We start from the raw sequence: 24919 nt of genomic DNA on the forward strand, positions 1-24919 counted from the left end.
AATATAATACTTTATAAAAATATTAAGTTTTAGGCTACCATTATTTATCTTAAAAAGTGTTTGTGCTATAAGGTTGTTTTTGCCAACTTTTTTTTTGGGGGGGGGAGGGAAGGGTTAAAAGTTCCACAATAAGATATTGAAGGTGAAAAGGTGTTGGGAGAAAATCCTCAAATATACAAAGCTGGGTATTTTTCTTGGCAAGTTAAAAATACATAACCATTTAAACTGAATACACAGTGAGTTAGTGTTATTTCCTTACTATACAACTGATATTAGAAGGAACAGCTCCATTTAGTCAAAACCAAAGGAATACCATCATCTTTTCCTGGCTTATTTTTCTGAACAGAATTAGTACATAAACATATAATTTTATTACCCTTTTTTAAATGCTAGAAAAATTATACCATAGTTCACATGAGCCCTTTAAAAATCTGATGTCACAGATTGCAGGCATTAAGAGTAAAGGTGACTTGATGGCAGTCTTCACAGGAAGATCCTCTTGGAAGAGGGATTCAATGCTAAGCAGGTTACGTAAACATAAGAAACCACCACAATTTTTAGTACCAGAACTGTTGCCAACTTGCATGAAGGTCATCTGTCACATTTTAAAATGGTTTGAATTTCCACATAGATACCATGGCACAGAATGTTACATTTAATAATCAGGTAAGTGATGGTAGTTAAAAACTGAATTCCTAAAATATGGGGACCTGCTATATTGCTTTATTTAGAGTGTGACTATAAAAGAGTATTTTAAAACATAAATACCAGACTTTTACTTTGTCAGATTCAGTTCCTTTGCTAGATCCTTAGGCCAATAATGCTGCTATTCAAATTCATATTTTGGAATTTCTTAGTTATAAAAATCAGTCTTATTTTGTATATTTTACTTCTGTACTTTAAATGAGCAAAAACTGTCCCCCCTTCTCACCACTATTATTCTAAATAAGTTTTCCACTTTAAATCAACTAAATTCTAAAAGGGGAAAAAATTCATCACCATTAAGTATATTTAAAAAGTGAATATAGATTCAAACACGAATTTGAAAACTGGAGTTTTAAAAATGTTTTGCATAAAAGCTGTATCATTGGAATTAGTGGGAAGCCTTAACTTATTTTGAGGCTATAACAGTTATTTAGTGTTTATGGTTAGATTAGTCTTACAGTCATTATCTTACAACTCTTTTAATATCTCAAAAAATAGTTGAGAAGTTTTGAGTGCCAGCAAAGCCATTTTGTCATCCCATAAATCAACATTAAACATAACATTCCATCCCTCTATCTGTAAAACTTTCACATTTTTCTTTTCTCATATTTCTTTTAAATACAATTCTTCTCTGTTAGTCTATATGCAATAAGGGCAAAAGTGCATTCAAATCCCTGATCTAGTGATATTTTTACATTTGTGGCAGCCATCACACCATAAGGACATATTTAGTAATATCTCATAATACCTATTTAAATTCTGGGATTTACTTTTTCATGCTATTCTAGAGATTGGATAGTACAATTTCAATTAAATATTGCCATTAAAAAAATTAATGCAAACTTATAAAAGATTAACTTACTTTGTAGTTCCCTTCATTATTCCAAACTGAGCTTTTCAGAAAATGATTTAAAGTGAAAAAGTTCTACTTTCCAGTTCCACAAGTTTGAATTTTAACAGGTGCACTATACTTTCAAATCCCACTGCTGTCGTCTAACACTTAACCAAGTTAGATGTTGCTTATATTCCTTTTTGCTTCTAAAAAACCTTGCTCATTTCCATGCAAGGAAGGCATATATTAAAACTGTATATTAACTTCAACTTATAGAAAAAACGTTTGAGAATAATGAATGCGAGCAAATTTAAAAAATGGAATGGAATCATTTGGTCCCATTAAGTTCCTTGATTTTTAAAACTTATGGCATAACTGTTCATATCTCCCAAGTTTTATCTATAATGAGAAATAATTTTCTCTTAAAAATTCTGAATTTGGGGAATAAGAAAGGAAGTGACTTATGAACAGTAGCCTTGTTGCTTTTCATTGCCGTGCTATCACTCACACTGTCATCAATATCTTAGCTATACTTTCTTTGGACCCTGAATTAAGTTGAAAAATTCATCACTGGTACTTTAGAGTTTAACATTTGGAACACAAAGAAGTGGTTTTGCGTAACCATATCTGGAATTCCAGTTTACCATTAAAAACATGCGGAGTGAAGAAGATTTTCTTCTTTTGATTCCTGTATGTGAGGAAGTCTACCTAAGTTTTTTACATTCTGGCAGGTTTGTGCATATAAAATAGGCTACTTGGATTATAAATTTTCTCCTGGCTGGTACTGTGGCTCGGTAGCAGTGAAGTAGTCCTCCAAGAAAGATTGGATATATTCAAATGTTGGCCTTTCATCAGGGTCCTTCTTCCAACAAAGATTCATTAAATCATGTAGAGATTCTGGACAGCCCTGAGGGCAAGGCATCCTATATCCTCGTTCCACCTGTTCCAGCACTTCACGGTTTACCATACCTAACACACAAGATTCAAACATTAAAAACCAATGATGCCTTAGAAGCATGAACAGACTGTTGAACCTCAGAGGGAAGGCAGGGGAGGGTGGGTGGGAAGAGATCAACCACTGAACTTGTATGCATATATGCATAACCTGTGGACACAGACAATGGGATGGTGAGGGTCTGGGGAGATGGGAGGAGGACAGAAGCAGGCTGGAAGAGATTAATGGGGGGAAAAGGATGACCTATGTAACACTTTCAATGATAAAGATTTTTTTAAAAAAGAAAAAAGACACAGACAATAGTGTGGTAAACGTGAGGCTAGAAAGGGTCAATAAAGGAAAGAAAGGGACATCTCTAATACTTTCAACAATAAAGATAAATTAGAAAAAAAAAAGTTCTGGCCAGTTTTGCTCAGTGGATAGAGTGTCGGCTGAAGGGTCCTGGGTTCCATTCCAGTCAAGAACACATGCCCAGGTTTTAGGCTTGATCCCCAGTAGGGGGTGTGCAGGAGGCAGCCAATCGATGATTCTCTCTCATCATTAATGTTTCTATCTCTCCCTTCCTCTCTGAAATCAATAAAAATATATTGGGGAAAAAAACAACAGAAAAACAAACAAACCAATGACGCCAACCACCACTAACATATAATGAACCTATTGTGGTAATCATTTCATAATATATATGTAGATCAAACCATTATGCTGTATGTCTTAAATTTATATAGTGATGTATGTCAGTCATTTCTCAATAAAACTGGGGGGGAGGGGGAGAGAAAAAAATAAATCCCCTAGCCACAAAATGATTCAAGGTATAGTAAGTTTACTTAGTGAAATTATAATTTTATTATTTTTTAAATATATTTTTATTGATTTCAGAGAGGGAGGGAAGGAGGGAAGGAGGGAAGGAGGGAAGGAGGGAAGGAGGGAAGGAGGGAAGGAGGGAAGGAGGGAAGGAGGGAAGGAGGGAAGGAGGGAAGGAGGGAAGGAGGGAAGGAGGGAAGGAGGGAAGGAGGGAAGGAGGGAAGGAGGGAAGGAGGGAGGGAGGGAGGGAGGGAGAGAGAGAGAGAGAGAGAAGCATCAACAATGAGAATCATTGATCAGCTGCCTCCTGCACGCCGCCCACTGGGGGTCGAGCACTCAACATGGGCATGTGCCCTTAACTGGAATCAAACCCATGACCCTTCAGTCTGCAGGCCGACGCTCCATCCACTGAGCCAAACCAGCTAGGGCTGAAATTATTTTAACAAAGAAATAAATTTTCAATGTCAAAGTATATCAAAAATACCTTAGAAAATGCTAGGCTGTTTCAGAAGATCTAGTTTTTTTCATTCCACAGTAAACCTTACTTTCAACACTAAAGCCTTCAAAAGCCAATCCCAATTGATTAATGAAAATTTAGGGTGGTACTTTGAGGTTCTGATATTAAGTTATTAATTACCAAACGTGGGCTAATAAGGAACAGTGAGCAGTAAGATAGTGTCTAAAAGAACTTTCAGATAGAAGTTCAGAAGAAGCGTTTTAGTCCTGGTTTTGCCAAGTACACTTACTATGTAACTTTATATCAAGTCACTTTCCTGTAACAGTTTCTTTATCTAACATCACCTGTTTAACCTTCTTCAAGTTATTACACAGTTCCTTTCTTGTATTCCTTTGTACACGGAATCCACAGCTCACCCTGTGTTACCACAACTTGTAAGAGAGGGGCTTGGAGAGGGAGGTTGGGGAGGGCAAGATGAGCCAGGGTATTTAAGATATGTTTATTATCTGAGAGAACAGTAGAGATAAATAGCCCTTTTGGAAAATGCCCTAAGAGAGAAAGTTGAAGTCAAAGGGGGCAAACCTCATGTGCTTGCCCTATCTCAAGGATTGTGACTCTCACAGGTTGCTGTCCATCCAATGCCAAAATAAAGAGAGAGAGGGAGAGAAAAAGAAAGAGACAATGAGAGAAGAAAAAAAAGGCCTTCGCCCTTACATTCTGCTCCTAATAATCTCCAATTAAAGTCACTAATGGGATAAACAAGAACTAGTAAAATGCAAGCTTACCTGGATATGGCACTCTGCCCTTTGTTACCAGTTCTGTCTGTAGAATTCCAAATGACCACACATCAGACTTTATTGTAAATCGACCATATAGTGCAGCCTCAGGAGCTGTCCATTTGATTGGAAATTTTGCACCTAAAACAATGTGACATCTTGCTTAAGTAAATTGTTTTAAAAATCTGTTTGTGTAAATAATGGCATAAGGAGGGCTAACTTTCTTTCTGTCACTATCTTTATTGTATATGTCATCAGATTTAAATTCTTCGAAAGTGCAAGATACATGGGAAACATTTTTTTAAATATTTAAAATGTGGAATCTAAGGAACAAAATAAACTGATGAACAAAATAGATCCAGAGACATTGAAGCATACAAAAGACTGATGAATTTCGGGGGTGGGGCTGGGGGAAAAGTTAAACCAAAGAACATATATGCATAACCCACGGACAGACAATAGTGTGGGGAAGGCCTGGGGAGGGGAGGGGGTGGGGTGGAGAGGATCAATAGAGGAAAAAATACTTTCAACAATGAAGACAAATTTTTTAAAAAACAACAACAACAATAAAACATGTATTATTTGTGGCTCAGTTGGTTGGAGCATCATCCCATACACTGAAAGGTCATGTGTTTGATTCACAGTCAAGGCACATATCCAGGTTTCTGGTTCAATCCCCCGTCAGGGTGCATGTGGGAGACAGTCGACTGATTTTCTCTCTCTCTCTCTGGAATCAATGGAAACATATCCTTGGGTGAAGATGAAAAACAAACAAAAAATAAAAACAAACCGTGGATTATAGGACCAGTAACTTTTAAGTATGTCTATCACCTAACAGCTATAGCTCATCATTGGTTGAAGAAGGCATATTCTGTTGGGTTCTAATGTCTACTGGTTTTTTACCATAATCTCTTTTTCATTTTATGAAATCTCTCTGGAAAATTTTATTGTACTATAATTTTTAAAAGTCTGTATTAATTAATTCAAATATTTATTGTATGCTTTTTATGCACAAGACATTATGGTAATTGTTATGGGAGAGAGAAGCATAGCCTTCCTGTAGCTTATATACTTACTGAAGGCCCGGTGCATGTAATTCGTGCACGGGTGGAGTCCCTAGCCTGGCCGGCAATCAGGGCTGATCGAGGCCTGCAGGCTGGGGAAAAGAACGTAGAGGGGGGAACATGGGAGGTTGGCCACCAGCCACTGGGGCCTCACAGCTGGGGGAGGGACAACAGGAGGTTGGCCAGCCAGGGGAAGTTGGCTGTGGGAGTGCACTGACCACCAGGTGGCAGCTCCTGCATTGAGCGTCTGTCCCCTGGTGGTCAGTGCACGTCATAGCGACCGGTCATTCCAGTCACTTAGGCTTTTATATATATAGATAGGGCGACAATAGGTGTTTTACATACTTCAGGTTATTTCTATATATATGTATGTAAGTGTTATAAAATAGTTCTTTAGGTGTTCAAACAGAAGATCAATTTTCACTAGCACAATGACAAAAGGTTTCATTAGAAAGGGGGCAACTGCCCTGGCAAGTAGCTAAATGGTTAGAGCCGTGGTCGGCAAACTGCAGCTCAGGAGCCACATGCGGCTCTTTGACCCCTTGAGTGTGGCTCTTTCACAAAATACCACGTGCAGGCGCGCACGTACAGTGCAATTGAAACTTCATGGCCCATGTGCAGAAGTTGGTATTTTGTGGAAGAGCCGGTGTTTTGTGGAAGAGCCACACTCAAGGGGCCAAAGAGCCACATGTGGCTCCCGAGCCGCAGTTTGCCAAACACTGGGTTAGAGCATCAGCCCACGCACTGAAGGGTCTCGGGCTCAATTCCTGTCAAAGGCACATACCTGCATTGCAGGTTCAATTCCCAATTCCTGGTCGGGTATTCTGTGGGAGGCAATCAATGTGTCTTTCTCATATCAACGTTTCTCTCTCTCTCTTTCTCTTTTTCTCCCTTCACTCCCCCCATCCACTCTCTCTAAAATAAATCAATGAAAAAAAAATCCTCAGGTGAGGATTAACAAACAAAATAATGATAATTTTACCTTGTCTTGCTGTATATTCATTGTCTTCGATTAACCTTGCTAAACCAAAATCTGCTATTTTGCACACAAGATTTTCTCCTACAAGAATATTAGCAGCCCGAAGATCTCGGTGAATATAGTTCATTCTTTCAATATATGCCATACCATCAGCAATCTTGGAAAGAGAAAAATAAAAAGACACATGATACAAAGGAAAGGAGGGATAAAACAATTTTGGTTAGTATTAAGTTAGATCACTGAAAAATCATATATCTAGAAAGGAGATAAAAGGGCATAATTTTGCAGATAATAAGAAAAATAGAAAACACTATAATTGAGAAGAAGGAAGACAGGGAAGGAGAATGGGAGACTGGGGAGGAAAGGAGGGAAAGGGAAGGAGGACAGGAGAGGAGGAGGAAGGGAAGGAGAAACAACAGGGATGTATGTGGCCCACAAAGCCTAAAACATTTATCTGGCTCTTTTCAAAAACAGTTTGCCAACCTCTACTGTAGAAAGTCCAAGAGCCTTGAACTCAGGGGTGTGAACTAGGTATGGCATATGCTAATGTTTCACAAGACAGTTTCTTAGAATAAAGTTTCCCTAAACTTCATCAGATATTTGAGATTTCCAAAAGTACTATTTCCTTAGGAATAGCTATCATTCACTGTCTAAAAATGTATCTGTTAAAATATAAATACATATAGCCCTGGCCAAGTAGTTCATTTGGTTGGAGCATCATCCCTTACACCAAAAGGTTGTGTGTTCGACTCCTGGTCAGGGCACATACCCAGGTTGTGTGTTCAATCCCTGGTTGGGGCGTGTATGGGAGGCAACCGATAGATGTTTCTCTCTCACAACGATATTTCCTTCTCCCCATTTCTCTAAAATCATTAAAAAAAACAAAAACACATCCTTGGGTGAGGATTAAAAAAATATAGAGAGATTTTATATTTGTGGATGCAGTATGTTTCTGAAAGGCCATATGATTCAGGACAGAAGTGTTATGGTAGGTACATACCTGGTTCTAATACTAATACTACCTGAATTTTAAATAGTTCTGGTCTTCAGATACAACATTATCTATAATTAAATTATCTATAACTAGGAGATCAGACTGGATTATCTCTAACTAGAGGTGCACAAATTCATGCACGAGTGGGGTCCAGCCAGCCCGCCCCGATCTGGCCAATTGGGCTGGGTCAGCTGTGGGGAGGGGCCACAGGCAGTTGGCCGGCCAGCCCTGCCCCCCTGGTTGAACTCCTGGTGGAGGGAACAATTTGCATATTAGCCTTTTATTATATAGGATATCTCTTCCAGCTCTTAAATTTCATGATTTCATTATACAAACAATAGCATTCCATTAAAATTATTTTACATGTTTAGTGCACACTTTCGATTCAAATGGATGATACAGGTATAATATACAAGTACCTGAGCAGCCATATCAACCAATTGTGGGAGCTTCAAATATTTTCCATCTCCTTCCTTCAGAAAATCTAATAAGCTCCCTATAAGAGACAGCAAGATATTCATGGAAAATAAGCAAATAAATCACATCACAATACAAAAACTTCAGCTTTTCATTCTTTAACATTTTTTTGTAGCTTGAAATTACTGAATAACTATCTTTAAGACTCTAGAGGCCCTAAACTGAAATTTTATAAAATTTTCTTGATAACGTAAGAAAAAAGGAAAATGAGATAATCTCACCAGATTATAGGCATTCCTTCCTTGCTTTGATCAAGATCAACAGTTCCAATTTTGATTCAAAAAGCAGTATCCTTACATATTTTTAAGTCAGTCAGAATTAAGAACTAAAGGCAACTGGGAATATCTTGGGGTACTTAAAAGTAAATCTAGGTGGCTCAGTTGATGTGGAAGTGTTAGTCCAACTGACTTCTCTTAATTTCAGCAGAAGATATGGAACAGCAAAGTATTATGAATAACAGCAGAGAGAAAGGCTAGAAATGAAAAGTCTAGCTGCTATTCCTCTATTACTGGTTTCAAATATACCATTAGCTCAATTTAATCAGGAGAAAATATCAGATACACCTAAATTAAGACACATTTTATAAAACAATGGTACCATTCTCTTAAAAAAAAATGTTATGAAAGACAGGATGAGGTACTCTCCAGATTAAAGACCAAAGAAAAATTACAACTAAAAGAAATTGGTGACTATGGATTAGACCAGTGGTCGGCAAACTGCGGCTCGCGAGCCACATTCGGCTCTTTGGCCCCTTGAGTGTGGCTCTTCCTAAGCCTTAGGAGTACCCCAATTAAGTTAATAACAATGTACCTACCTATATAGTTTAAGTTTAAAAAAGATGGCTCTCAAAAGAAATTTCAATCGTTGTACTGTTGATGTTTGGCTCTGTTGACTAATGAGTTTGCCGACCAGTGGATTAGACAATGGATCAGGGAAAAATTGCTGTAATTAAGGATATCACTAGGATGACTAGTGAAATTTTAATATAGACTAGTATTAAATAATAGAATTGTATCCATGTTATAGTTCCTGAACTTTATCATTATACTGTGGTTATATAAGACAATGTTCTTGTCTATAGGAGAAAAACACTGACATACTTAGAAGGAAACATAATATCTCCAATGTACTCTTAAATAGTTCAGAGGAAAATCCTTTTTTTATATATTAGTGATATATCTAGTTAACAATTGACAAATCTGGCTGAAATATATACAGGAATTCTTTGTATTATTTTTGCAACTTTTCTATAAGTTTAAAAGTATTTCAAAAGGAAAGTAAAATAAAACAGGACAAAGAATGCCCCTTCTATGTGACATGATTACAAAAGAAGGAAAATCATGACTTAGTCTCATGTATAAAGTATCAAAGTCAAAGAATATCTACATTTCTTCCGGTCTGTCTACTTACTAAGGGGAACATGTTACTGTGTTTGTCCATTTATCTGCCCATTCGAATGATTTACCAAGGGCCTACTACATGTGAGGCACTGCAAAAAGGTATAGAGGATATAAAGATAAGTCATGGTCTCTGCCCTTGAAAAGATACTGATCTAATATGAAAGTACTAGAGGCCCAGTGCACAAAATTCATACATGGGTAGGGTCCCTAGGCCTGGCCAGTGATCAGGGCCGATTGGGGCCTCCCAACTGCTGGCCGGGGGCTTCCTTCATTCTGTGCTGCCCCCTGGTGGTCAGAGCACATCATAGCAAGCGATCGAACTCCCAAAGGAATACTTTGCATAATGATTGATACCTAACTGCTCCCCTGCCGGCCTGATCACCCCCAACTGCCCTCCCTTGCTGGCCTGATCGCCCACAACTGCCCTCCCATGCTGGCCATCATGTGGGCGGCCATCTTGTGCGAGGGTGTGATGGGTCAATTTGCATATTACCTCTTTATTATATAGGAGGATAGTATATAGATCTATAAAATATATGCAAACAAATATTATACGGTAGGAGTTATAAAAGTTATTGTAACTACTACAGTAGAGGCACAGTGGATATAGTTAATTCTACAGACAAGTTAGAAAAGGCTTCATAGAGAAGATGCATCTTAAAGGAAGAATGGGGGCAAACAGGGAATTCCAAGAGGGAATAACAAGTACAAAGTCTGTAATGCATAAAACAGCACAGTAAGTTCAGGGAACTGAAAACAGTCCTTCCGAAGCAAGAACACAGAGTCCAAAGATGAGAATGAGGCTGCAAAAGGAGAGTCAGAACCAAGTGTATAGAAAGAAGATAGTTCTTTGATCAATACTCTAAGTAGAACATCATTCAGTGTAACAAAAGTGCTAAAATATTCTGTGCAAAAGCTGCAGAGTATAGAAATCTGGGATTGGAATTTGTATCATTGTGACAATTCTTGTTCTCTGATCTTTAACTAATCATAAAAATACCCAATCCCCTTATATCCATTTATCATAGAATGTTTTGGATCTTACTAGTGGTCCATAACTTTTTCTGCCCCTTAAGTTATTTTGAGAATCTGATGAAAACTATGAACTCTTTCCAGAAAACATATATAAGTTATGCAAAAATTGACACATAATAACTTCAGAAAAAGTTCATAGACCTGAAAACTCATTCACAACTCTGACAGTAAGTACTGAATAAATAATAGTGAAATCAATTGAAAGCAATTCTTAAGCTTGTCTCATATACCCCTCTCTAGGCTTATTTCCAACTAGTTTCTTCTACTACTTCTGTACTTTTCACTAGTTATGGTTCTGTTTCTCATTTCCTCAATCCTCTTAGCTCTGCCCTTTACACATCCATATCCTTCATAACCATAAAGGGCAAGTCAGGACTTTTCTTTTCTACTAATTTTTCTCAATTTATTCCAGCCTGTGTAATCTCTTCCTCAACTTCTATTATACTTACTGAAATTTATTATGCGTTGGCCTGTAGCTTCACTTGTTTATAGTAAACTGTTATTTACTTTTATGCTAAAAATTAACTCTTCAGAAGTCTAGGTCTTTTCTCTCCAAATTTAATCTACCGTATAATAAATAGCAGAGTACCTCATATACTAGAAGCATTCAATACATTCTGGTTGCTAATAACTTCTAGAGTAGTTTGATTGAAAAGATTGCAGAGGATATAATGATCATGACACACTGGACTATCAGTGGAAGGCTCCTAAACCCGACTTAAGTACAGTCTGAAGAAAGTACAGTTGATGGACTGGTCAAGAGATAAGGAAACCAAATTCCAGGTGAACGAAATAACATGAACAAACTCATGGAAACAAGAAGCAACAAGAAGACCCTTCTGGCCAGAAAAGTGGATTTATGTGAAAGTCTTGAGGCAATGAGTTTGGATGGATTATAGAGGGCCAACTGCAAGATGGGGAATTACAGAATTTTAAAAAATAGAAGGGATATTTGTGACCTTACATTCTAAATCTCCCGTCTAGAAATAATCCTAACCCAGCAACCTGACAACAAGACTTTTACCATGCTTCCCCCAATGAAATAATTCTTGAAATCAATATACAAAGCTAATGGGCCATTAGCTTTACCTATATTCTTATACTATCAATATCTTGATTTAAACCTCCTCTTTGTTGTCTCTTTTCTTCCCTTTCTAGTTCATCTAATGCACTCTGAAATGGGATATTTGGCAGTGGTTTGCAGGAGAGCTTCCTTCCAAGAAGTACCATGTGCTTTGAGGCTTTAGGTATGTCTTGGCTATCAATTAGTAGGCTATGGAGTTATTTTAACCTTTTGGTTCTTCTATCCCTTTTAGGGGGGGAAACATTTCCCATAGCAAATGTATAGCTTGTAGTTGACCCTGTCACCACTAGATGGAACTACATTGTTGGTCAAGATGGACTACTGGAGAGGGATGACATAATCAGTGTTAATATGGATGAGTGACTCATTAAAGAGTTTTAAAATGTAGATAAAATTCAAGAAGGTAAAAAGGGAGCCTATCAGCATATTTTATAACTGGTTTTTCTTCTAAAGCACATTAGGCAAAGGGAAAAGGAGGGAAGAGCAACTACTTTCCCTTGTTTTTAATCCTGGCTCTAACCAACCCTGGAACTAAAGATCCCAACTTGGGGTTTGGGAAAATGGAGACACTTCAGCTGACAGTACTGAAAAAAGAATGTTTCTAGATGCCTGAGTATGAAGGTTATGCTTATATTAAAACGAAATAAAATTAATTTCTTTGATTTAGTATCAAAGATATAAATATCTTTCTGATTGAATTATTTTAATTCAATTTTTACAAATACTTTCTTTTTCACTTTCCTAGCTATTCCATTTCCTTTGGTCACATGAAATTAAGGACTATTTACTTGCAAAATAAATTCAGCCTGCTTATTTTCCTTTTAAACTTTGTACTATCCTTTGGAATAACACAATGTCAGATTTTTTTCTTTTCAAATGTTTACATAAAAATCTCAAAGTAGAAAACACTATACAATAAAAATTTGTATGCATAAAAAACTGAAGACTTGTTTTTAAAAAATGTATTAACATGGATAATAAGAAACTTATATACACATACCTTTTGACATAAATTCAGTGACAATATAAATTGGCTCTTCAGAAACAACAGCATATAGTGGAACAAGTTTATCATGTCTTAATTTTTTCATTATCTGAGCCTCTTGAAGAAAAGCTTCTGGCATCATTGTACCTGGTTTTAGTGTTTTGATTGCTACTTTTGTGGTTCCATTCCATGTTCCTAGAGAAACAACACTTTTACTATTTTGATCTACATTTGAAAGAAATTCTTAGCAAACTTCAATGAGCAACAGTGACTTAAAATATTTCAACATATCTTATCATAAATTGTGTATTTTTATCTATGGCAAAACAATTACAAAAACACACACAAAAGTTCAGGCTTCTTACCCATCCATACTTCACCAAAACATCCTTGTCCTAGTTTAACTTCTAGTCGCAAAGATTCTCGAGGGATTTCCCAAGCATCTTTTGCTAGACCTTGAGTCTGGGGTTTCACAGTTGGACATACAGTTGTTAACTTATGGCATAAGCCATCAGCATGCTCTAGGTAAATGAATAAACTATACTGTAAAATTAATTACTTACAAAAAATAAGTTACATGTAGTGTATCAATGTTTTAAAAAGTTGAAATTATAGAAAACAAAAAATATAATGTTCTATTAGTTTTTTTTAAATAAAAACAGAAAAAATTGTATGTAAAAAGCAAAACACACAAGAAATGAGACATTTTATTAATTACATTTAAAAAGTTATGTATTGAATACTTATGTCCCAGCTATTGTGCTAATTCAGCAACTTACAGATATCTCATATAAATGAGTCTTGGAAAATTCATCGATACTCTCAAGGTCACCCAATTAGTAAATGATGGAGATAGGATTCAAACCCAGGGTCTGGCTGCCTCCAAAGTTCTACTTTTGACTACTCTGCTTTATTTCTTTCTAAAAAGAACACTACCATTAACTGTTATTTCTAAAAATCACTAATATAGAAAGCACACCAAAAATCAAGGGAAAACTTCTTTTAAAAAACTAATTTTTAAATAAGGGAGACACAAAAACAGGGAGTCCCAAATTCATAATGGCTTGACTTGTGAATTCTGCTTATACAATCTTTCTTATTGTAAATAAGACATGCTCCCTCCTATTCTCAACAAGTAACCATGCAAACTGGCATTCTAACAATTGCAATTACAACTGATGCCACTGTTTGGCAACATGTTTGACCAATGTCAACATTGGAGGATCACTTGATAAACTCAGTTTGCAGCTAACTGTTACTGAAGAAGAAATTGCCATAGGAACTTCCCCTCCCCTAGCATTAATCATTTAAAGACTTTCAGATGCATTCACGTATCAAATTGACAATGAAAATTTTTGAGATAGACTAATATTAAATACCTTTCAAAGATCCTTGAAAAACTGAAGAATGATATAGCTTAATTTTTTAGGAAAAGAAAAATGCATCTTCACTAGATTTTATTTAATAAATAAATCTCACTATGTTTATACTTTCAGGAAGTCTTATGTAGTCCATCTCATGCAGAAGAAGGTAAACCAAAAGCACATCTGACACAACTTTTTATTTTAAGTTTTTAGCTTACCTTCTTTTTTAAAAAAATATGATCTTATTGGTTTTAGAGAAAGGAAGGGAGAGGGAGAAAAATAGAGAAGATGGATCCATCAACTGCCTCCTGCATGCCCCCTACTGGGGACCAAGCCCACAACCCAGGCATGTGCTCTGACCAGAAATCGAACCAGCGACCTCTCTGTGCATGAGACAACACTCAACCAACTGAGCCACAGAGGCCAGGGCTGCTTTACCTCCTTAATAAGTGTTCCTAAATAAAATATTTGTTTTGCCTTTTTACTTATTGTCACAATCTATCTTCGTATTTAGCTGTCATGAAATGGAACTCCAATGTAAACACTATACCAGTAAAATATAAAGACTCAAATGATGATAATCTGATTTTAGCACATCATCCAAGAACCCAATTCAGGTAATAAGTATTACCTGTTCCTCATTTTAAAATTAGAAAACAAAAGACATCCAGTGAACACATATGTGTAAAGAAACATGCTAAACCTAAGGACATGAAGATATGGATTCTGTCCTCATAAAATACAACTGAAGAAATAATTTTCACCTTTGAAATATTACATACCTGTGTAGTGTTTAACCAACTTCTGCAGAGTTTCAAATTGTGCTCTAGTTGTGATATAGTATCCACCATTGTCAAGTTTCCTAATTTTGTAGTGTTTCACATTGTCACCCCTTACTTCATCCCAATCACGAATAGAAAGGGAATAAGCACCTGGTGGAGCAGGAAGAAATGAAACCTTTTGTTATATCTTTCTCAAAATACAGCCTAAGAAGATTTTTATACTTATATCAACATAACAATATTCATACCTTTAGTAGTTTCACTTTCTCTTACTAAGAAAATACCTCGTTGATTCCCAGGATTCAGAAGTAATCTTTCAGCATCTTTTCTCCCCATTTTGCCAAAATACCATCTGGAAAAAAACAGTGTTCTGAGTTAGGAAGGTGTAAGGGTAAGAAAAATTATACGTAAGTGTTAATAGTATTAATAAGAATGGAATAAGATGGGGTGGATGACAAAAACAGCTACAGAACACAGCTTGAAAATATAGTAAAATACAATAAAAAACATTTATTAGATAGGACTATTACAAATATTACTGTTAGAATATAATCTGTCATAGTATTTCCATGTATTGACTATTTAACATGTCTCTTAAGCTCTACATGAGTCACAGAAACAGTAAATGGAGAAGGAAAGACCATAATGGCAGACAGAGCCTTTCAATCAGTGGCAGATGGAAATACTAAGACCATAATAGGAAGAATAAAAGTAGTTCTCTGGCAGTAATGTGATCATCTGTATTCAGTAACGTGCAAGTAAACCATATTGAAATTAGAAACTCTACATTAGTGTAGACATTACAGTCTCTGCCATGAATGATTTCAGAATAGTGGAGAAAAAGACAAAAGAACAAAACAATGTAACAACTGCCAAAGCAGGACAGTTATGGAGACAAATTACATATCATTAATAAAAGCAAACAAACACTGGCAGAATACCTACTATGTGCAATATCTACTGTGTTAAGTGTTGTGATATAAAAATGAAGTAGCATTTATGGATGCAAGATAAACTTGGTTTGACCTGAAAGTGATGTCATTGAAGGTGAACTTTTTAAAAGTAGTAGACAGAACTCCCAGATATCCTCTACCAGGCTTCCCAAATTTAACATTTTGCCTTGTACATTCTCTTTCCCTGTGTGTGCATTTTTTCCCCATGAACTTATTGAGAGTAAGTGGCAAACATGCTGAATCATTACCCTAAATCCTTCAGGGCATACTTTCTAAAAGACAAGGATTCTCCCCTACATAGGAGCAGGCACCTAAGTCAATAAATTAACACTGATATAATACTACAAACTGAGGTAAATTTTTGAAGTGAGAGAACGCTCAGAATACAAAAAAAAAAAGGTTAATATAATTTTTAAGTGAAAAGATAAAGGCATTAACAATACAGTATTAATGCAGATTCATTTATAATCCTACTCTAAGCAAGTACTATGGCATTAATTATTAATTTTTAAGTAACATTTCCTATTAATATGTTACATTAGCTGTATTAAGACTGATATGTAATTGTGTGTGTGTAAAGTTGTGGCTAAGTAGAATGTGCATTAAAACATTTTTAAAATCAAAACAATTAATAAAATATGAAGTAGTGCCATACTCTTCTGCCTGAATGGAATCTGCAGGGGCTACATAATTGCTAGGAATATAGCCATTCTTTCCTGTAGCAATTGATCTTGCTTCCCACCAGTCTCCTTCCCTGCAACACATAAAACAACAGTTACCACAAGGTAGACTACCACTTAAGATAGATGTACTGCAGTGTTGTCTTGTAGCTGAAGGATACATTTTTTAAATTATGCATTCATGTGATCAAGAATCAACTCAAAGGATAATATTTAAAAAAAGGTTATATGAATTAAAGGACTAAAGCTAAGCAAAAGCACAATTATATTTCTGCTTCAAAGCAAAACAAAAAAAAATTACACTTTTAGTTACATTACTCTTTCAACCTAAGACAATAAACTATACTGAATAAGACAATTTGGAAGGTAAATCTTTCAAATTATTCATTTTTGATTAAATGTTCTATAAAATTCCCCCATTTGAGATGTACAATTTAGTGGGTTTTAATATATTCACAGAGTTGTACAACCATCCCACAATCAATCTTAGAATGTTTTCATTACCCCAAAAAGAAACCTCATATCCATTAAGAGTCATCTTCCCATCCCTCTTCTGTCCCACCGCCACCAATGCCAACCACTAATCCACTTTCTGTTTTTATGAATATACCTATTGTGGGCATTTCATATATATGCAATCATACAATATATGATCTTTTTGACTGGCTTCTTTTACATAGCATAATCTTTACAAGGTTCACCTATGTTATGGCATGTATCAGCAGCCCATTCTTTTTTATTTATTTTTAACAATGTATAAAATTATGATCTTCCTTTTTAGTCATTTTAGGGGGAAAAATCAGGACGCTCTAGAACTCCTGTAGCCAAAATCTTAATGGGCAATAACAAAAAATTTAATTCTTAGAATATATATAAAAATACTATCCATAAATATGCAAGTAAGACTATAAGCAATTCACAACACAAGAACTATGTGTAATTTGGGAAACATAAGCCTTGACTTTTCCAAAATTAATGTGGAAGAAGCAAATATCAGTCTCTAATGAGCAAGATACAAAAATGGGTTCCACTACTAAAAATTAAATGCATGTTTTGCTTTAGCAGAGAGAAATACTGAAAATATTTTATTGAAATTGAAATTTTATAAATACTTGAGGTACATTTACTTTCTAGAAAACAAAGTGGAAAATCCTTTGTTAATTCAAATACTTATAAATTAAAATACCTGGTTTGTAGTTTCCTGCTAACCATTCACTGATTCATTCAAACATTTATTGAATACCTTCTTAAGTGACAGACTTTATGAAAGGGTATGCTGAAAACAGGAGTAAAAAGATAGTCCTTACCCTCAAGAAACACAGTCTAGAGTAGTAGGATTTCTCAACCTCAGCACTACAGACTTCTTAGACTAAATCACTCTTTGTTGTGGGGGCATGTCCTATGCATTGTAGGATCCTAGGATGCTGAGCAATATCCCTGGCCTCTACTCACTAGATGACAGTAGTAACAAACTGACTGTAACAACCAAAAATGTCTCCAGACATTGCCAAATGTGCCCTGGATGATTTTGCCACATGTTGACAACCACTGGTCTAAAAGAATAATAAGCAAGTGATAAGTTATAATTTGAAACTGCAATGACAGCTATGATTTAGGTTTGCATAGGATGCTATGTAAACATTTAAAAAAAAACACTTGATCCAGCAAGAGGTAGGTACTGGGCCAGGCAGAAGAGGAAGAATGTCAGGAAAGGCTTCCTTGAGAAAGGACATAGGAATAAACATTTTGAAGGATGAGTTGGGTTGGCCATATAAAGAAGGGGGGGGAGGGAAAGGAGAAATCACATTCCAGGGAAAAAAATCATATATGTGAAGGCCTGGAGAAGGTGAAAAACCACAGAATATTCAGATAATCGCAAGTAATTCAACATGGCTAGGCAGTGGAGTGAGAAAGGGGAAGAAGCTCAATGAATAATGCCTAATATTCTTGTTATTTTTCTTTATCCTGATGGCAACTGGTAACTATTAAAAGATTTTAAAGCAGAGAGACATGAACCTATTTTATGTTCTGGAATAATAACTGGTAGCAAATGAGAATAAGGATGGAAGAAAACATGACTGGAAGCAGAAAGACCATAAATAAATATTTTAAGAAGTTACAAAGTAGCTGCTATGCTTGCTAATGAAATTATGGAATCTATTTTTCCATAAATAACAATGAATTTTCTATGGTGGGCCACTAAATGACAAAAAGTCGAAGAGTCACATACAGAAAAAGCCACTTAATTTGGTCAGTTTGGGATTGCAGGGGTTCCTTACCTGGCCTTTTTCCCTTTTTTTTTTTTTTGGTAAGGAGAAACAGGTAAGATATTTAAATCATCTAGTACTTAAATAGGAATATAGAATTCTCTTTATAAAGATTTTTTTTAATATATATTTTATTGATTTTTCAGAGAGGAAGGGAGTTAGAAACATCGATGAGAAACATCAATCAGCCGCCTCCTGCACACCTCCTACTGGGGATGTGCCCACAACCAAGGTACATGCCCTTGACCGGAATCGAACCTGGGACCCTTCAGTCCGCAGGCCGACGCTCTATCCACTGAGTCAAATCGGTAACGGCTATAAAGATTTTTTAAAGTAATGTACTTACTTACATATACTCCCTCATTCTTCATTCTTAAATCTCTACTGTTTATGGCAGAACCACAGCAACACAATTTATAGAAGTAATAACTTCTGGCTACATCAGTAGTATTCTGCCATATGTCTAAAGAAAACAAATGCATTGTCCAACCGAATGGGCAGAGGTCCACACCCCACTACTCTCATCTCTGAATCATTAACTAGCTCAGTGGTTTCAATGTAAAGACCAGGTGACTGTCAGTATTTCTCATTCGTAACACTTACGTATTGTTAATTATTTGAAATCTTTCACCCTTCTTAAATGAAAGGTCTTCTGTAGTTCTAGCTTCATAATCATATAAGGCCACAAATATAGTAACACCACCTATTGGAAGAAAAGAAGACCAAGGTAAATTATATAGATAAATTAACAGAAGAGAAATTAAAAATCACTGCCAGCAAAAAGGCTTAAGCATAGTTTTTTTTCCCCTGGTCTCCAGAATCTATTTTTGAAAGTTGGAAATTGGGAAGCTGGCATTTTCAAATTAATAAGATACTCTTTTTTAAAAAAAATATGTTTTATTGATTTTTTTACAGAGAGGAAGGGAGAGAGATAGAGAGTTAGAAATATCGATGAGAGACAAACATCGATCAGCTGCCTCCTGCACACCTCCTACTGGGGACGTGCCTGCAACCAAGGTACATGCCCTTGACCGGAATCGAACCTGGGACCTTTCAGACGCTCTATCCACTGAATCAAACTGGTTAGGGCAATAAGATACTCTCTTAAGGCCTTCTATGGACATATTATACTCTACAAATTTTAAAATTCAGACCCAGAGACACAAATTTAATTTTGATTCTCTGGCTTGAAAGACAAAGTTCAAATCACTTCTTTGGCAGAAAAAGCATCAAATTATAGGCATTGATTCTCTAAATTCCTTATAAACAATGAGTGAACATTTCAATTCTTAAAACTAATCATTAACAGTAATAACTAAGGTTTTAGTAAGATACTTTATTATGTTTAACATTCAAATATAAAAATGGCATGTTTTTCTTAGCAATTAAGTTGTATGGCTGATATGACTTATAAATTTCAAAAATAACTATCTTATATAGCATTGTGTGCAGATGCTTAAGAGATTAGCACACTTACACAGCCAAACTATTATCTGCAAACAAAACAAAGAATAAAACAGATTATTTCATTTATCTGGCTTCCAGTCATATAATACTACCTTTTTTACATGTCTACCTAATGTCTAACAAGGATTTAAAACTTATTAGTTACAAAAACAAAGGTGTTGATTTTTCTCCTCTAGCCTGTTACCTGAGTCTTCCCTACCTAAGCAAATGGCATTACTAACCAACCAGGTACTCAAGACAAGTGGTTCTACCTCTAAAATATCTACTTCCTTTTCCATTTCTACTGCTGCCACCCTAATCCAAGCCCTTGTTCCTTCTCACTGGGACTTCTGGGACTATTGAGAGTAGTAGCCTCCTAACTCATTGTATATCAGCTTCCCTACATCTGCCAGAATGAGTTTCTTTTAAAAGGCAATTCAATCATCAAAATCCTTAACTGAAATGTCTTCAATAGCTTCTTTCTGGCTCTGAATAAAACCCAAACTTCTTACCAGTCTACAAGGTCCTGAGTAATCCTGACTCTTTAATCCCAAATCATACAATTCTACCCTCTGTTCATATGGGCCTCCTTACTACTCTTCAAAAACTGCCAAGTCCATGTGTACCTCCTAAACTTTGCAGAAAGCTCTTTTCCCAGTTCTGCATAGGTTTAGATCATTCTCAACAATAAAACAGCTCAAATAATTTCTTGTCAAGATGCCATTCCTTGATCATCTAAAAGGCCTTCACCAATGTTCTGGTTAGTTCTTTCATAGCATTTGAGAACTGTTAATCACAGTGAATAGTTGTTTATATAATTACTGTCCAACCCTTTAGGGCAGAAACCTTGTTTCTCTCATAACTCTCTATAACTGGCATACAGACACTCCATATTTATTAATAAATTAATATCCAGGAACAAACTATTTCACATATATAAACTGCTTTAGGTCACTAAATTCTGTCTTAAAGTTATCAATATTTAAATAATTTTGGATTACTGCCTTTCCCAAACATATAATCCTGAAGATAATTAAAATTTTTGCTGATGACTGATAAATACCATCATGGCCATCTGTTACTGAAGTATTTAGAGTTAGGGGGCTGGAATTAGATTGTAATTGACTTTTTGAGGTACATAACTCCCCACAGGAACAGTCTAATAGAATTAGTGTATGGCATCCCTCTGGTCACTATTATTGATTCAGAAGCAAGCAGACTGAAGGGACAAATTTATAGTCCATGCTTGTAGAAGAGAGTCCTCTTTTGTCCCCATTGGTTGTTAGTAAGGAAACATGTTGCTCAATTTGATGCTGGCAACTGTTTCCTAAGTCTGAAGATAAAGTGGAAAATCCAAGGACTGCAGGAGAGAGATCAAAGAAACTTGAGTTGTTGATGACATGAAGGAATCCTGGAGTTCATTCTACCTTTTAAGCCAGGTATGTTTTGTTACTCAAGGGAAAAGCATCTTAATATGGGATCCTTCATAAAATAACTCTCTTTTTAAAGTTTCTGACTACTTTTTTTTTAGGGAATTTCTGGCTCCATTAAAGGTTGTCAGCTCGCACTTATTGCTGTTCTTGAAAGGATATTAAGATATAAATAATAAATGGAGTTCTAGAATAGGACATTAAATCTGGGCTCTCTCTGCTTATATTTGACTCTAAAAAAAATCATTTAAACTCTGAGCCTCAGAATTTTTCTCTTTTAAATCACTAGTACCTAATAGAAAAACTGTATTATCATCACCATTTTGCCATTTAATTAACATTTAAGTATAGTGGCACATCGGTTCTCGAACTTAATTTGCATACATGTTTGACAAGCGATTTGTTCAAAAACCGAATAATTTTTTCCCATTAGAAATAATGTAAACTGAATTAATCCGTTCCAGACCCCCAAATAATTCCGTTTTATTTAACCTTTCTTATATATAATACAATGTCTAATGTACTGTTTAATCTATAAACACTTCTTAAATTTATCGAACCATCTCTACTAGCCTTAAATGAATTTTTAATATATCACTGCCTCCAAAATGCTACCACTGGCTGTTTTTCATTTATCCAATCAACAACAGTTTTTCTATCTGTTCAATTGCCTGTGGTCGTTTTTTTGTGAGCACTTTCACAACCTTAGCAACATAAATACTCTTGATGGTCTTTATGTTTTAAAACTGTGTTAATCATTGATTTCTCCAACAACAAAAGCATTCTCTTTGTTGCCTGAGAGACGCTTTTTGTCATGCTGAGGTATGAGCATAAAAGGGTTATCATGTTGAAAACTGAAGTTTTGGTCAACAACTGAGACATTTCTTCTGCGATTCTTCGGAGAATCGCACTGTTTGAGATGGGAGATGTTCTAGAAATGAGGTTTGACTGTAATTACTAATAGAGGACAGCACTTTACAATCCTGAGAAATTGCAACATTCTTGAGGGAGAGGTATGTTTAAAATTTACTTTTCAATTACAGTTGATATAGTTTTAGGTGTACAACATAGTGATTAGATATTTATATATCTCATGAAGTGATCACCCCGGTTAAGTTTAGTATGCATCTGATACCATACATAATTATGACTATATTCCCTATGCTGTATTTTTTAAATCTTTATATCCTCAGTGCCAGCCACACAGTAGGCACCTAATAATTACTTGAAAAATGAGTTAATGAAATTCTTAATGGTGTAATCACTATCAGTTTATTACCAGATTTCCCAAAAACAATACAATAACACTTTAATTTTTATGTTAAGAGACTTTAATAACAAACTTATTTAAAAAGTCAACCAGTAAGTTATTTTTCTTACAGCAGGCAAACCTTATGCATGTATTGCCCAAGGTCATATTCTCAAATTTACAACAGAATTGTCCATTTAAATCTCACCTGTTAAGCCAGCAGGATATGAACTTGGCACCACTGAGAATGAGGAAGATGCTCCTCCAAAAGGTGTCACCCCTGAGGATCCTCCAAATGGTGTCATGGAAAGACTGTTAAAATTAACAGATGTTCCCTTTGCTGAAGATGATGGTGTTGCTGGAGTGTGTTCTGTCCCATAATGGCTTACACTTGTACTGACAGGTTCTGGAGTGTTTTCTGTTCTATATTTAATTGCTGGACTTTTATTCTCTTTACTTTTAATGCAGCCCATTATAAAATCTACAATAGAAATAAGGTAAATACTTTGAGAAGCAGTTAACATAAAGGATATATAAAAAAGATGCAATTCAAAAGTTAACTTTAAACAAAGCATTTTTCTCCTGCAAAAAGTAACAAAAAAACAAAACAAAAATAAAAACCAGACAGCTAAAGATGAAATCTCTTCCCCTCATTATCTGCTAAGGCATCATTCCAATTATGTCATTCTCCAACGCAACCACTTTTATTTTTTTTTAAATATATTTTATTGATTTTTTACAGAGAGGAAGGGAGAGGGATACAGAGTTTGAAACATCAATGAGAGAGAAACATCGATCAGCCGCCTCCTGCACACCCCCCACTGGGGATGTGCCCACAACCAAGGTACATGCCCTTGACCGGAATCGAACCTGGGACCCTTCAGTCCGCAGGCCGACACTCTGTCCACCAAGCCAAACCGGCTAGGGCAACACAACCACTTTTAATGGTCCAATGAAAAAATGCCACAATGAATAGGGAAAACCATGGGTTCTGAAGCCAGAGAGACCCAAGTTTGAATCCTGGCTTTCTATTTACTAGTGGAGTCATTTAGATATGTTGCTTAACCTCTCTGGACCTCAGTTACTTGAAAAAAAAGGATAATAATATCACCTACTTCATAAGGTTTTCTGAGGAGTAACTCATTTATTTCAAGTTCTAGATAACATCTGGCACATAGTAGGTACTAGCAAATACTGGTTATACTCCAACCTATACCAGCAGTATGTAATAGAAATGTAATCTGAGCCACAATATAAAGTTTCTAGGAGCCACATTAAAAATAATAAAAAGAAACAGGTAGAATTTTAGTAAATTTTATTTAACCCAATACATCTAAAACATAATTATTTCAACATATCAATATACAAGTTTTTAATGAGATGTTTCATGTGGTTTTTTTGTGTGTGTGCTAAATCTTAGAATCTGGTATCTATTTTAAACTTACAGTACATCTCAATTTGGGCCAGGCACAATAGCTGTATGTAGCTAATGGCTACCATATAGGACAGTGCAGCTCCACATCTTTCACATCTTTCCCCTTCTTTATCCATAGACACCGCCCCAATGCTTACCCAATTTGACCCCAATCTATCCTTCCAATTTCATCTCCTATTTTTTTTTCAAAAAAATATTTTTATTGATTTCAGAGAAGGGAGGGGGAAGGGGAGGGGGAAGGGGAGGGGGAGGGGAGGGAGAGAGGAACATCAACTGGCTGCCTGCTGTACTCCCCCAGATGGGGGATGAACCCGAAACCTGGTATGTGCCCTGATGGGAAATCAAATCCACCACCCTTCGGTGTACGGTACAATGCTCCAACCAACAGCTATATTGGTCAAGGCTTGAGAAGATTTTTCTATAGAGCCACGTTGGCCAGGGCTTGGGAAAATTTCTGTATGAACTCTTGACTTATTCCTTTTAGGGGGGGGGAGGGGTAAGGGGGTTTACTGGCCTAATTCCCACCCTACCTCCAAATTACTGGCAATACATTTCTTAAAAGCAAGAATTACTCATTTCTTATACACTATACAACCTATCAATGTGACATGCATACAGTAGGTTTACTAATATTACAAAATCTGCATTTTTTTCACTTCCTGAAGAAGCAGTAACGGAGATTTCATTAATTCACTAACTTTTAAAAAAATCTTTATTGTTCAGATTATTATAGATGTTCCTCCCCCCTGCCCAGCTCCCCTCCACCCAG

The 24919-nt window shown here is 35.9% G+C and overlaps 1 protein-coding gene across 2 annotated transcripts; it reads right to left on the bottom strand.

Moving 5' to 3' along the window:
- Nucleotides 1–51: 51 nt before the first annotated feature.
- YES1 (YES proto-oncogene 1, Src family tyrosine kinase) lies at nt 52–23229 on the bottom strand. Of its 2 annotated transcripts, none has more exons than XM_014535954.1 (11): nt 22924–23228; nt 19194–19293; nt 16299–16397; nt 14939–15042; nt 14691–14840; nt 12910–13065; nt 12560–12739; nt 7983–8059; nt 6573–6726; nt 4536–4667; nt 52–2506 (listed from the first exon to the last, which is right to left on the bottom strand). In XM_014535954.1, the coding sequence occupies exons 1-11, from the start codon at nt 23186–23188 to the stop codon at nt 2298–2300; spliced, it is 1626 nt and encodes a 541-aa protein (XP_014391440.1). In that variant the 5' UTR covers nt 23189–23228; the 3' UTR covers nt 52–2297. The 2 variants fall into 2 exon arrangements, with proteins under 2 accessions (XP_014391440.1, XP_014391441.1); XM_014535955.1 differs by lacking the exon at nt 52–2506 and adding an exon at nt 3722–4377 and having other exon boundaries at nt 22924–23229.
- Nucleotides 23230–24919: the final 1690 nt, after the last annotated feature.

Source organism: Myotis brandtii, unplaced genomic scaffold, assembly GCF_000412655.1.
Source record: "Myotis brandtii unplaced genomic scaffold, ASM41265v1 scaffold154, whole genome shotgun sequence".
NCBI lineage: Eukaryota > Metazoa > Chordata > Mammalia > Chiroptera > Vespertilionidae > Myotis > Myotis brandtii.